At 42.3% G+C, this 15,482-nt stretch overlaps 1 protein-coding gene across 2 annotated transcripts; it reads right to left on the reverse strand.

The window, feature by feature from the left end:
* Positions 1 to 52: 52 nt before the first annotated feature.
* Positions 53 to 9,694, reverse strand: LOC121328383 (chloride channel protein ClC-Kb-like). 2 transcript variants are annotated; one of them, XM_041273016.1, is made up of 20 exons: positions 9,410 to 9,694; positions 8,671 to 8,831; positions 8,291 to 8,419; positions 7,438 to 7,566; positions 7,126 to 7,265; positions 6,714 to 6,791; positions 6,398 to 6,476; positions 5,731 to 5,856; positions 5,382 to 5,466; positions 4,953 to 5,054; positions 4,710 to 4,794; positions 4,191 to 4,364; positions 4,014 to 4,083; positions 3,754 to 3,864; positions 3,316 to 3,529; positions 2,977 to 3,110; positions 2,184 to 2,284; positions 1,951 to 2,031; positions 1,157 to 1,243; positions 53 to 457 (listed from the first exon to the last, which is right to left on the reverse strand). In XM_041273016.1, the coding sequence occupies exons 2-20, from the start codon at positions 8,786 to 8,788 to the stop codon at positions 410 to 412; spliced, it is 2,091 nt and encodes a 696-aa protein (XP_041128950.1). In that variant the 5' UTR covers positions 8,789 to 8,831; positions 9,410 to 9,694; the 3' UTR covers positions 53 to 409. The 2 variants fall into 2 exon arrangements, with proteins under 2 accessions (XP_041128950.1, XP_041128949.1); XM_041273015.1 differs by having other exon boundaries at positions 8,671 to 8,838.
* Positions 9,695 to 15,482: the final 5,788 nt, after the last annotated feature.

The raw sequence follows: 15,482 nt of genomic DNA on the forward strand, positions 1-15,482 counted from the left end.
AAGGAGATTTATTATTAGGTGTGTAGCATTTAAAAAAGAGTAAGCCATTAGGAATGGAATATACAGGGTAGAAAAAATAGATTCTTATTAGTTTCTGCTAAGTAATTATTAATTCCAATAAACAAAGTCTAACTAATGAATACCCCTTCTCAAACTGATTTCAATACAATCTTGTATCTAGAGATCTTAATATAGAGTTGGAAGCAATGCTGTAGATTTAGTTTCAACTCTACTAGTAATATACATGTGACATGCTGTCTGAACTGAACTGTATAACTGTTTAGTTGACTCCTTTGCTGAGTGTCTATCTGTCTGTCTGTCTGTCTGTCTGCCTACCTGCCTGCCTGCCTGTCTGTGTGTCTGTCTGTCTGCCTGCCTGCCTACATGCCTGCCTGCCTGCCTGTCATATCTATGCAGCGGTTTTTCCCAAGGCCAGGTCTTCAATCGCCTTCCTCAGCTGCAAGAACACAAAAGAAATCCCAATTAAGGAAGAGTTTCCCAGCAACCAGGGCCAATTCAACTAACTGTTTTTAATGTCAGCGAGTTATTAAGAGATATCAAGTATGGGTTTATGAATGAAACAGGAAACAAAGTTAGCCCCGTTATTGTACCTCAGTTAAAGTTGTTGCAACTTGACCCTTTTTTTAGATATCTTTATACAGCTGAACTTTGTTACAAGGATGTTTTTGTACATGACATGCAGTACAGTATTCCCTCCCAGTGTCAGAGAATATATGACCCCACCTGGATATTTCTTCCCCTAGGAACTAATATTCGTTCCACCTAAGAACCAATATTGGGGAATATTTACCCCCATATTTTTTGGCAACAAAATCACCTTTCTTTGCATATAAGTCTATATTCATGGATTTTCAACAAAAACCTTAATTTTAAGACCCCTTTCTCTAACCCTCAGCCTAACCCTAAATTTCCATCCAGTCCCATCTGACAGGTCCAGTCTCACCTGCAGTAATACATAACAGCCTGCAAACACTGCCCATATTTACTAGAATTGCACATGCTTAATTTACACAGCTAGGATAAATAACAACATACATGTAAGGGGGGAACAAATGTTCACTGGTGGGAACAAATATTCAGGGGAACCAATACACCGAGCCGGCTTTGCAAACAATACGTTAATGTAAAGACTCACCTCCGTTCGGGTGACGAACCCCACCAGCTTCCCTCCATCGGTGACGAACATGAGCTGCGTGTTCAGGAGCTCGAACAGTTCATGTGCCTGAGGGGAGAGGGCTGGTCAGAAGGGGCTGACCTGGGGGAACCACGCTACTGGGAGGGACTCACTGTGCCCTGGGGACATTAAAACCTTCCACAGCAAAACTGTTCTGCACAGAGACATTGTGGTTTGCAATCCAATTGGTGAAAATATCGTGTCTCATGTGGTTATACTAGATTGTAGTTGCTTTATTAATGCTAGGGTTAGGGTTTGTTTATTTATGGGCATTATAACAATGTCAGGTGCATCAATGTGTCTAAAACACCAAGGTTATGGTACTGCATGTATACTGTACAAAGAAAATCAGTGAAAATTATTGCAAAACAAAGCACTGGAATAGAATATTTGGCAATTTTCAAAACAGCATTCCAAAAACAGTTCTAACCGTGCTTTTTCAATCCAAGGCAAAGTAATCAGACAGAAAGCAAGCTGGAGAAGCTGAAGACACACAGTTACCCTAAGACTGCAGAATTAAAGCATAGTGAACTTAAAGAGCAGGCACCTGAGCCCACTGAGACCATGCAACCAACAGCAACTGTCTGAGGACAGTCCAGACAATAGCAAGACATGATGCTTCATAATTTCATAGAGAAAAAACCCTAATGAAGTGCATTTACAATGTACGACAATGATCTGCAGAATCAGGGTACCAGCTTCTTGCCCTGTAGTCTGTGCAGCGGAGGTGTGATCAGACAGGCAGTGTACAATACCTGATAGAGGGAGGTCTGTGCTGAAAGCTGAAAAGTGATGGGCTGGATGGAACACACTTCCCCCACGTTCTTCTCCAATCCCTACGGAGAAAAATAACAATGGCGTTAAATTCAAAGCTTTTCCGTAGGAGAGAGACAGGACCAGTGATGATGCTGGTAGTGCTAATAAAGACACTTGGTTAGCAGAGATTTAGCCCACCCCCCCTCCACAAAGAACTACGGAGCTCTCCTACCGAGCTGGGGGTCCCCTCCACGACAGTGTCCTGCCCTGTGTAGCTCTGCAGGAAGTAGAGTAATTCAGACCGGGCTACAGAGCCCAGGAGCACCATGGACCCTGGAACAGAGGGAACAAGCACTGAGGCTGGAGGGTTACCATGGTAATATTGCATGCTAATTAAATTACAGTTTTCCTATGCTTTTCCCATGGCTCTACCATGTGTTTCTACCTGGTGGAGAAAATGCACTGAAGGCTCATATAGTTCAATGAAGCTACGTCTTAGTTGGTCCCCATCACTATTATCTCATTTTATCTTGGCTAAAGCCGAGTGCAATATTAGCATGAAGTAAATAGCAGCTACTCTCAAAGGGTTTCCCATGGTTTGCTAGGTTTTTTATTATGCTTTACCATACCTCTCTGGGCTTTACAGTGCTTACCTATGCTTAACCATGATTTCACTATGATTTATCCCACCTTGCTTTTTAAAGGAAGAGCTGGGGGAAAGGCTAGGGATTAATGGGTCCCATCACTGCAGGAGTTTAAGTAGCACTGAGAATACAAAAGCAATTACTATGAACTAACGGAAGTTAACTGCCCAATGTACTGTATATATATCACACAATGTAGGACATTTATTTAAAAAAAATTAAGTGTACAGTATTTTCTTAAAAGGCAAAACTTATATGAGATAGGAGGAGCATATATTCACACTGACTGCGGTGTAAATGACATGTATGCATCATTCAAGAGCCATCCCGGTGCACTACAGGCAGCTGTATTATAAGAGACTACACAAGGAATTGCATTACCTTCACTCTCCACTACTGGAAACTCAGTGTCTGCGTTGGAGGTCAGTGCATTGAGGATATCCCTGAACCCCCAGCTCTTTACCACCGGGGCCAGGTTACGGTTCATATACTGATCAGTGGTCACCATGCAGGATCTGCAGCAGTATGGAAAGGAAGGAACATGCTTATAATTGTACAGGAGCAAAAACTCGCTTTAATGTCAAAGGCATTCTAAAAGCTGAAAGGTTTGTCATTGAAGTTGTTACATTTGTTTTGGTATTTCTACAGGCAAGCTATAACAGAGCCCATTCATCACACCCAGGGGCAGACTGCTGGGGGGTGATGATTATTCGTTATTACCCTTTTTGGGAGCCCCAGAAGCGGGGTATGTAGGGAAGCTTCTTGACTATGATGGTCCCATCGTAAAAGGAGGGCTGATAGTGCTGGGCGATGGCGTTAGACACCAGTACAGACAGCAGCACAGGCAGGATGTGAGAGAGTTGACCAGTCATCTCCAAAGCTAGCAGAGCCGTGGACAGAGTGTGGGTCACAGCACCCGAGAAGGCAGCCGCACCTGGGATAGGGAGAGAGGGCAGTGAGAGGTGGGGTGAAGATACGGATACAGAGCTGAAGGTAAGGAAGTATTACCCGAGACTGATGAGGAGCAATGAAATGCTACAGTGACTAAGAAAACAAAGCACTAGCTCACCCTGAGCTGAACACATGCCCCACACTGTGTATCCTACAGCTTATTACTTTCAGCACATGCTGCATGTTTCTGACATGATCAGCCCTTACCTGCCACAGCATATCCTCCAGGAATTATAAAGTTAAGGACGCCATCAGTCCAGATTCCATTCGGAAAAAAGTAGGCTACCACCTCCCCGAACAATCGACCAATTGCTGCTCCTGTAAGAAACCCGCAACCAATCAACACGTCGATAGTATCACGTACTCAGCAAGCACATCCATTCAGTCCTAGGCCAGGCAGAGACTGTCAGTTGTGTTGGAAACACCCCATACCTCATGGTCGTCTTCCTTCTACTGTGATCACTCACCATAAAGAAAGACTGGCATGAAGTAGCCGGCGGGCATTGGCATTGTGGTGGCCAGAACAAGCATCCAGAACTAGGGGAAAAGGAAAAGCGAATGAGTCCTCAATGAGTCCCGGATCCAGGGAAAGAGACCAGATCAATAAAAGTATGGTGCTGTATGCGGGGCTATTCCTTCCATACCTTCATGACCAAGAAGAACGTAATGGTTCCATAGAAAGTGAACGTGGGGTCCCACCACTCTAGCCACAGGTTTTGGGGGTCCACGACATGGGGCCGTGAGAGTGAGGCATTCTGGGACAGGACGATCCAGGTGTTATTGTCAAATAAGGAGTAGAGGAGTTCTTTCATGGTGAGCTAAGGGAGAGAATGGTGAAGAAAATGAGGGGAGTAGGAGAAACAGAGAAGGAGAGAGAGATGCAGATGGGTAGAGATGGGTAAATAACGTTTACTTCAATTAATATCTTCTTCTGACATACAGTTTTCCCTCAAAACAAGCCTTATTAGTACAATTATTTTCCATAACAGTTCTAGTGATTCCCTATTTGGTTGACGTTAAGAGAAAATTATGACAAAAACACAACAGGCATGAGACCCTTATACCTTACAGGGAATGGTTTACAAAATGATGAAGTTGTTTGGAAGAGAATGTAAGCTATAGAAGGAAAAGACAAGCAGCGTGGAGGTGTGTTAGCAACTTACCCTGGACGCCATGAACTGTCCCAGACCATAAGGGAAGGTGATGGAGGAGAGCAACAGGGCCACCAGTCCAGAGTACACAGCCTTCCTGCAGGTTCAAATAACACAGTTAGGCAAACACACCGAGTGACCGCACCTCTCCCCTACTCTGCAGGACGACTGTACCCTCCCCTTAGCGGAAGAAGGTCAAGATATCATTAAAAAAAAAAGTCTTTACATAAGCAGGTTTCAAGGAAAAGCACTCACTCTGTAGCCATCAGCTTGACAATGATTGAATTGCGTCGAGTGTACCCGAGCAGCCAGCGCTGGCAGAAGAGGTAGGCACAGCTCATCACCCCACAGACCGCCCTGTAGGGAAACAGCATACAGAGTTAACAGGCCTACTGATTCTTTCAGTCCCCTTTCATCCCATTGGAATAACATTATAATACCAATGTATTACCATGAAGAATACCCTGGCTAGCAAAGCATTAGACCAAAGCATTGCCTCCAATGGCTACACAGTGTATATGTCTTGCACATATAGGGTGAGTCTATATATCTAGAGAAATATGATTGCATTGGTTCCTACTGTAGTTTTTACTTGCTCCCACCACCTACACACATAGCTCATTTGTTCTTTATAGTACAAACTATCTATCTATCTTTGTGCAGGGAGGTTTGAAGAATCCTTACCCAAGAATTATGAAAAAGATCATCTCGGGGAGATCGAAGGGGAAGTCAATATCGAAGCTGGTCTTAAAGGGAGCGAGGATAGTCACTATGTGGAAACACAGACGACGATCAGTTTCGACAGTTCAATTACCATTTTTCATGCATACACACACACATCCTAAAGGAGGCACTAGCTGAAATGTCTGTCTACCTGGAGAGAACTCTGAGTGAGTTTGAAAGTTATGGATGACGCACACACATGCAACTACACACTCACGAACGCAGGCAGGCAGGCACACACACACACACACGTACGAGCATGTAACCACACACTCACACACGCACTAACACACACACACGCTCTTGGTACCTTGCTCGCTGTTAAAGACTGCAAGGAGTCGGAACATGCAGGCCCCGCAGGTAGCTGCAAAGAATCCCCTCCAGTAATGCCTGACAGCAAAGTGGGATGACACCACCTCCACACTGAACAAAACCCCTGTAACACAGGTGAGGAGTTAAGGGTTACTGAGACATTTATTTCTCCCCAATTTAGAATGTCCAATAATTTTTTCCCTCAATGCAGCAATTCCCCACAAAGCTCAGGGGAACCGAAGGTTCAGTGAGCGTCCTCCGATCCCACGACCAAGCCAGCTTCCTCTTTTACACCCAGGAACTCGAGAGTGGACGTCAGTGAGTTACCAGCCTCTGGAAGACAAAGGCCGGCCCTGCAGGTGTCTGCCGGAGCTCACTAGGCACCTGGCCAGTAGGGTGTGCTGTAGAGTGATGAGGTTCTTTTGCCTCCCTAAAGACAGTGCTAAGGACAATGTGGTCCTCCCTCCAGAAACCCCAGTGAAGACTGACGACTTTGCACAGCCAGGATACGAACCTGCGCTACCCCGGCTTTATGACTCAGCCTGCACTCTACACGAGGTGAGACTTCACCAAGACATTGTTTTAACCTCACATCCCAATACATCTGTGACAAAGTTAGAAGACAACCAAGGAGTATAGCACAGAACCACTGCTCCATTACTTACCACTTACTGGAGCTCCAAAGCAGCTAGACACCGCGACAGCTGCACCTGCTACCAGCATCTCATACTGCTTATTTTTATTCTGGGGGAAAAAGTAACATTGCAAGGGAGTCAGACCTTTTGGCCAGGGAGTGAATCTATATGCATTGCCAGGTTACGCTGTCTTTTGACTGAACAGAATTTGCTTTAACGACCACAACCGAAGCACAGCGAGTTGGATATTTAACGCACTTCAACAAAAAGAGAGCAAATGAGCGATCGAAGTTCCAGTAAGTTTTCCCTTGTTACTCAAACTGCATTGGACTGCCCAGCTTCCTACCTCATACTCGTTGGTCGCAGATGCTCGCATTCTACCCAGGTAGGCCGCGATCATGCAGGACAGATGGACGAATGGACCCTGGGAAGAAAGAGATGGGGGAGGCGAGAAACAGAACCGAGAATATTCAAATCTTAATGAATCTTAAAAGGAATGCTAACCGATCATTTAAAATAATTTATCGTACCTCGCATTGGTTTTATAAATATAATTACCAATCCCCTTTTTATTGTACTTGACCTTTTTTATTATTTTTTTTTAGGGTAATTCAGGATATGAAAATATTTTAAATACAGCACTATAGATAAACAGCTGCATGCTGGTGTCTTGGCAACAGGTTTTGATGGATAATGGATTTCAAAGCATTGGTTAGCACCCCTAAAAAAGGCATAGTGGTTGTATAGCAATGGCTCACCACTTTGCCCAGGAAGATGGGGCTCCCTGCAGCCAGGGTGCAGGTCATCCCCACCACCTTGACCCCAAAGTTCTTAATGGTCAAATACTCCTCCAGCACCACCCCTGTCAGGATGGTCTTCACCTCTGGGACTCCTGAGCCTGGAACAAAATACATAGAGATTGGCCTGAATCCATTCAGTTTAATGGTGTTGCTGCATACAGTATACTGGCAATTGTGGCCATAGCTCTGATTTAATTCAGGCCACTTTCACTTGACTTGGCAAGTTGCTAGGGTTAGGGTATCACCCCTCTCCCTACTTCTGGTACCTACCTGCAGACTCTGGGCACACACTCTGTGCAAAGCCGGTGGAGAAGGCAGTCAGGGCAATAGGATAGACCGACCAGGACAGGAATTTAAGCAGCATGTTGTCTCCAAGCTCCTGGAAGAGCCACCAGTGGGCTGAGGAAAGAGGTTTGTTAGCTGGAAGGGGCCTTAATTAAGCAAAGCAGTGGTTCAGGCAGACAGGGAACTCACTTTAACCTTAGATCAAATCACAGTCACATCAAGCCTATTTTAGGAGCCTCCAATACCCAATCAAATTATCAATAGCTAGAATTTGATTTGTTTTCCGATAAACAATAAGTCGAATGAGCGGCAAGGAAAGGATTTACCTCAATCCATTACGTCCCTGCTGTGAGCCAGAGTTTGCCTCCTCCTCCCCAGCATCCATCTGCTTTTTGGCTTCTTAAAACTGGGAAGGGCAGCTATCCTGCCCCCTGCCCAGGGCTTTCCTACAGTCAGCCTCTCCACTTATCTGCAAGCTAATTTATGGGCAGGGGTACCTTGAAATTTGATAATGTAGTGTAAAATATGTACAATGAAGTAGTGTTGTCTAGTCTATGTTTTAATAAATAATCTATTGCTTGAGTTTCCTACCTGAACCTATAAGCTTAGCTGCAAAGAGGCATAGTTCCCATTCGATTGTCTGTAAGGTAGTCTTTAAGCAGCTCTGATGAGGGTACTAGCTAAAACGTTTGACTTACTATCTTTTAGTTTTATTTTAGAATTGTGATTGAGGGTTTTAAGGTTATAGATGACACTGTTGTATTCTGACATGCGTCTGGCACAAAAATCTGTCAGGCGTCCAGTCGAAAGTGTATTCCCTGACCCGGACTCCACTCACCAATGAGCATCTTGTTGACCGTGAAGTCGATTGTGAAGCTGATGAGTGCCATGATCACCCCTAAAGCGAAGAGGAAGATCCAGTCGTCCCCAACTACAAACAGGACCCGCTTCACGTAGCCCAGGCAGCCTGCAGAGCAACCAGGAACAGGGGCGCTCTCTTAATAAAACATCCAGCAAGGTAGTCATGCAACTGCAAGCATTTTACACATTCCAGGGCCAACCGTCCCACCTACATCGCTCATCCATTGAATCCAACATCACATCCATTAATGAAAGCAGTTTAAAATGAGATAGTGGCTGTAAACTGTCTAACACTCAAGAAAGCACAAACAATTGCAGAGAGGTTAGAGAATCGGAACTGAAATGTGCGTTGCTGACCTTTGACCTTGGTGCGAGTGCGCGGCCAGGGCTTCCAGAGGTTCTTCTCCAGCAGGAGAACCTGTTCTGTTTCGGAATCGTTCTCAACCCCCTCCCTGGTCATGATCGCAGCCTTCATCTTCTGAAGCAGAAACCGGGAACACTGGGAACCGGAAAGGATCCTGCGCGCTACAGGAATTGAGAGACGAATCAAGAAGGAGAAGGATAGGGATAGCTACATTGCTCCAGTGATGAAGAGAAAATAGTGGAGATGTCCTGAATGTTATTGCATTTTAAACCGACCTGAAAAGCTGCCGCGATTAAAGATGACGTATCTACAAAATGGGTTTGTAAGCCCAGCCCGTATAAAGTTGTATAAATAAAAAATGGCTATACAAGACACAATCCGTGCTAACTAGGCCACTTTAAATCACACCCCTTTATAACCCTTTACCATTGCATTTTTTCATGGTATTTTTTTAGTTTTCCCAAGGTTATACTGTGCTTGTACCATAGTTTACCCTGTTTTAATATGCTTTACCACACCTTACTATTCTTTACAATACTTGTCTATGCTTTACCATGCTTTCACTATGCTTTGCTACACTTTGAAATGATCCCCTAGCCCTAATCATTGTTAATTCAATAGCAGATAGCATAATATAAGGTTGTATTATGGCTATTATATAGAGCTATAATCTATGGTACTGACAAAACTATATCTCAAATCAAGGTCAGAAGAATGAAAACCACTTTTGACCTGATTGTGTCCCGACTGATGTCCCTCAGTCCACCTTGTCCAAGCGGGGAGGACAGGACCTCAAAGCTGCCCGATCTTTAAAGCTGACCACCAGATCCAATCTGTCCTTGTGAAGTTGGTCAGGACTGTTTTCATACTCACTCTGACTGCTTCACCTCCAAAGACTACTGCCTAATCCAGTCCCCCTGGGCTGTCCTTGAAAAGCCAGCTTGAACTGCCTTCTTACCTTTCTAATGTGTTTGGAAGAAAGCAACGGGAAGTTTATAGTCAATTAATAAAGAACTTCCTGCTGTTCTTTCAGTGTATTTGTGTATGTGCACACTACCTCAGAAGGAAACGTCGATTTTGCACAAGAAAAACAAACTCTCTAAAGAAGTAAACCTCTGAATCAAATGTTAGGAGTAAATGCCTTAACTAACTGTAAGAACAACATCTTTTTTTATTTTTTTTTATTTTTTTTTTAGATTGTCATTATGGTCGCACCCTCCGTGTTTTTCCGTAAACACAAAATCATCTACACACAACACTGAAACACAATCCCAGCTTCTTTTACTCAGATTTTGTACGTTATGGATCATTAAATCTACCACTGTTTTGTTTTCTAGCTGCTGTGCCTGGGAATGGAAATAGTGCTCAGATAGGTCCAGACGTTTAGTTATGGCTAGTACTTTTTGGTGTTGGTTGAGTGGTGTTTTAAATTCTTTTTTTAGGCTGGCTCTGTACCAAAACAATCCTGCTTCTCACTTTATGTAAATAATTAGCCATGTTTGCCTCCCCCTGTGGCACCACTTCCTAATGAATTCACAGATTTTGAAGGAAAGTCCTGAGCAGGCCCACTTGTTCCCATGGCAACCCAGTGCTCTGCAGGAAGGAGGAACAGAAGCTGTTTAGAGTACACACAGCAAGGTGACCTGTCACACGTTTGGTTATTTTAGTTTTCACACGCTTGTGCTGTTGTTTCTCACTCCGATTTAGAGCACAAATCTGCAGTAAAATACAATGTACGATATTATATGTCAACTCCCTTTTATAGAGATTTTTCAGTGAGTTTATCCCATCCCCCATAATTGAAACTATCTATATTAAACTCTATCTGCTTTGTACCCGCTACTTGAAGCAGTACCACAGTGCCCCCTATTGACTGAAATGTACAGGGGCTGCTTAATTCTGATACTTTAAGGCACCTTTGTTTCTTACTTTGCATTGGATACACTGCTTTTACAATGAGAAATACAGTGTGTGCATGGTGGGGTAGGTAGGTGAATTTTACAGAAGAAAAAAGGTTGAGTACTTTTTCGTTCCTCTTCAATATCATACAAGGTAATTGATGATGGATCTCCTACTTAGAAACATAGCAAGCGATCCAAAATGTGTTTTGTTAAACGATTGCTTCTTGCATTTCAATTGACTCTGTTAAAAACAGAAGATGTCATCCTCACAGCTGTGTGTGCAATCCTCACACCGATGGTGCTTGTGTTAGTCACACTGTGAGCCTGATTGCAAGACGCTTTTAGAACAGGACCCAGCTGCAAAGGATAAAAAACACTAATTATTCCAAGTGCAGCAAGGCGGAATTCTTCCTTCAGTGTGTTGTAATCAAATAGATCAGTCAGGTTGGAACGATAATGGAATCACAAAAAATATTGCTTTACATCTGCATCATTTATCGCATGAATTATTATCGCCAATAGCTGAAATAAATTGGGCTAAACTACCGCCTGTTATAATTTATAATGCTGAAAGGTTGCCAGCCTTTGCCTTCAATTACAGAGCCATCTAGTGGGACAAAGTCATATAGCACTCAACAAAATATATACCAGCTGTTCCTTCTTTTAAGATTATGTTAATTTACCAAAACAAAAACATAAAGGAAGCCATTAACAGATTACTTTAACTTGGGTGTCAATCATAAGTTTTTATAGTAAGTTTGCTAGAATATGGATTTATTACCTGAACCACACTTTATCTTAATAGGACATTTCTGGTTTATTAACTGTAAATACACAGGTAAACATGTAAACAAATGCAGATTGTTTTTCTTATGGTTAGTTAATACATATACAACTGTTTCAAACTATTAAAAAGCACTTTTTTGTTTTTAAATACATTTAATCAAATTAGAATCGATTTGATGTACCTTCCATTGTGAAAACAAAGAAAAGCAGTTTCCAATCAGTAGACCAGTAAAGACGAGTGTAATTTCATACAGCAATATGAATCCTCTTTGTGATGCATCACATCATAATGCTACTGTTAATTAGAGTCTGTGTGTGACACTGAGGCAAACTATTGCACTCCTCCAACAAGAAAAAAACAGCCAACTCCTTACAGATGTGGACAACAGCTTCTCTACCAAACTGGTCTCCTCCCCACAGAGTACAGTGACTTAAACTACACCTGCAAGCATGAAAGCAGTATGCAAACTCAATCCCATCTCGTTCCAGTTTCAAACTGGGGCAGCTGCAGCCAGTTCCATCTACCAGCCAATCAGCAACCGGATACAAAACTCAAAGCTCACCTGTAAACCTTCTTTAGATAACCTATACCTGTTTCAGTTTAACAACCAAATACAGATCAAAACCTAATCCAGGTTTTCTGGAGACCCCCTCAATTGCTATTTATAAATTAATTCTCCAACCCTTATACGTCCCTGACAGTATAATATATTCACAGCCTGCATGTTTTTTTTTTTACTGAGTGGGAGTAAAACTCACATCTTGTGGCCTTTGCATTTAGGGTTATCATGTGACTCCATGTCCACCAGGTCGGTTTTGGGTCAGCTCAGTCTTTTGAACTCACACCCCAATGCATTCTGGTAAGTGTAGTCCTGTCCTGAAAGGTACCTGAGACAGGTAACACATACCAGAATGCATTGGGGTGTGAGTTGAAAAACCTGAACTGTCCTTGTCCCAGCGAACATGGAGTCATATGGTAACTCTATTCGCATTGAATGCTAAATAGATAACTTATACCATCAGTGCGCTGGAGAAGGTGAGTTCTGCCCTCTCGCAATCCTAACTAAGCACTTATTGAAGTGGATTTGATCTGGACTAGAACCAGTCTGACCTCAGTACCAGTTGCAGATGGAAACACAGCTTATAAGGCACAGGTTTACTGTGACCGTTTTTTAATGACATCGCAATCCCACTCTGGTACTTGCAGTCTCTAAAGGGGAAAGATACTCGAATGCAGTGGGATGTGAGTTTTAAAACCTGTCCAGGTGAACTTGGAGTAACCCTACTCTGTGTGAGAGAGAGGGGGGGGATCAGAGAGTAGGAACAAGTATGAGGGAGAGTAAGAGAGAGTGATTTAGGGAGTGCGGTTTCAAACACTAATTCCGATCGTCCTCCAGCTGGACTGGATCTGACAGGGTCTTAAATCTCTGCTGAAATGAAGAATCGACACTTAATCACAAGAAATAGACTGTACCAGCACCATCTGAGAAAGAGGCAGTGCTGCCATGTTAGGGAAGAAGAACTGTCTCCCAGACAGAGCAGGGGTGATGTCACTGCCTGCATCACAGTCACACTTTATTATTATGTATTACTCCACTGCTGGGAGTTTTCAGGGAGTTCATTCTAGAATCTTGGGTCATGATTTATTTTAAGAGTTGCTGACAGGGTAATAACATGTTAAGTAATCTTGTCTTGTTAAATCTAAACGGTAGACCATAGAATAGGATAAACTCCTAGCATAATCTTTTAAAAAAAAGGTTTTGGTTTAAAAAACAGTTGATCTCACCAAGTACTTCTGGTTTGCTACATACTGCATTCACAGATGCTTTGATTTTTTTTTTTTATATATATATATATATATATATATATATATATATATATATATATATATATATATATATACAGTGCAGTTTTAAAATCAGAGAAAGTCTTGGCAGTCCGCTGTGGATAGGAATTCGCATTCCAGTCTAAGTGGAGCGCAGGTCTCCTGTGGAATTAACCTACAGCAAAGGTGCTGCATCAGCAAAGATACCAATATTACAGACAGTTTCTTTACATTATAGTCACTGGTAGCCAGACAAAGAGACACAGCTTCCTATAAGCCACACAATATATTGTTAGTTTCCCAGTTAGCATACAAACACACACCAAAAAAGAATATTCAATGTCATTGTGGGTCATTGTGGTTTTCTAATTATATACCTGCCATTCTCTTTTATTGGGATTCCTAATTATTAGACTGGGTAAACGAACACTGACAGGCTACTTTTCATGTGGGATATGTGAAAGGATTGTAATAGATTTTCAGGCCTAAAGTGTACACTATGGGCCCTGTTTTCAAAGCGTTGAATCCAGTCTTTAATTAACTCCTGATTTTTTATAGAGGTTTTTACAAAACTACACACCAAACACCTAGCATTGGTTTTCTTAAACACTCTCAAGATGTTGTGCATTTTATTCTATAACATTAAATGTTTTTTTCTCCTTTAAAAAACAAAAAAGGGTTCATTTAAAGACTATGTCTGATAACACACAATACAGCGATGTATATAAACCTGCACTGCTATATAATGTGTCAGAGCCTTCCATCTCTTTACAGTGGTTCTACATTCCTCAGAATGTGATTAAAGTCAGTTCCTACAGCAGAGAGCCAGATCGTTCTGTATACAGAGAGTGGGTGACGGAATGTAGCCTCCCAGCTGAAATGACTCAGAGACATGCTGTGATAACAATCGTACTCCACATGCTCACTCACATTGCTCTGGGCTGTGATCAGTGCCTGTCTAACATCACACTTGAACTGGAGATACAGCCCATAACGACACACCGAGACAGACCTAGCAAGGCTGTTGCCTCTTTTGATAATAAAGGTACTTGCTGAAGCTTTTTGGTCAATATTTTACAGATAAAAAAAACAGCCCTTTTGATTCTAAATAGGCATAGATGAGTAGAGCTAGCTATAAGAGTGATGCTAACCTTAACCTTAACTTTAAACTTAGCCTATATGCAACCTTGACCTGAACTCTAAGGGTTAGGGCCAGGGTTTGTATTTTCACTATTCTTCTTGGTTCTGTTGGACCCAGTGTGAACTATAACAGTACTGGTACAGTATCAGGTCCACTGTGCAGTATACCTATTGTGCTGCCTTTACAGGTAATACTTTGTACTGCTAATAATACAGAACAATATAAGTACAATACCGCCTTTTATCACAGAGATCCCAGAGTGCTTTACCAAAAAAACTATTTAACCAATCAATAAAGACAGAGTAATACATAATCAAGCCGAAAGATAAAGAGTCAGAAAATGTAATTTTAATTATACAAGTAGAAAACCTAAGATAAAAGGCTAGTTTGTAACAATAGAACAATTTAAAAAGTCTTTTTATAAAATTGGAATTAAAAAAAGGACAAAAAGGAAATGCAGTTTTGATAGTAAAATTGGGACACTAAGATAAAACAGTCTTAAAAACAGTAAGAGTCCCTGACAGGAGAAGGCAGAGCATTCCATAATTTAAGAGCTTTACAAGAAAATACAATTCCGCTACTATAATAGTAACCAATATACAAAGTTTTCAATTTTTCTCTAAGGGCACAGACCATACTTCAGATATGATTCCTGACTGCTTTTACCAGCAGAGCAGACTTTATAAATAGCTCCTGGGAGTCTTAAACTGTTCTGCACTGAGCACAGCTGTCATTTGTTCTCAGGACGTTCTTTGTGTTGCAGCTGCTGCACAGCGGGTTTAAGAGATTTGTCTGTTGGTGGAAGCAGCATCATGTGATCTTTAAAAGTCAGTAAGTCAGAATAGTTTCCAGTGACTGCGTTCCTCTGTACAGAGCCGGATTCGAACCCGTGTCCCAGGTGGATAGAAGCCTGTTGGATTCACACTCTGCTCAATGGAAAGTCTGCAACTCCGTGCCACATTCCTGCTTCTTGGTTTGACCTTTCCCTGCCAACTGATAATCACACAGCACTGGTATAATTAGGCTGAGTGGCCATGTAAACCTTTTAACAGCAACTCACTCACAAGGAGTTGTGGCAGTTCCTTCCAATTATTTCATTGTGTGTCTCTTACTTTCTGCTCATTTTTTAGCAGGCCGTAGTTACAGACTTGC

Source organism: Polyodon spathula, chromosome 16, assembly GCF_017654505.1.
Source record: "Polyodon spathula isolate WHYD16114869_AA chromosome 16, ASM1765450v1, whole genome shotgun sequence".
Lineage (NCBI taxonomy): Eukaryota > Metazoa > Chordata > Actinopteri > Acipenseriformes > Polyodontidae > Polyodon > Polyodon spathula.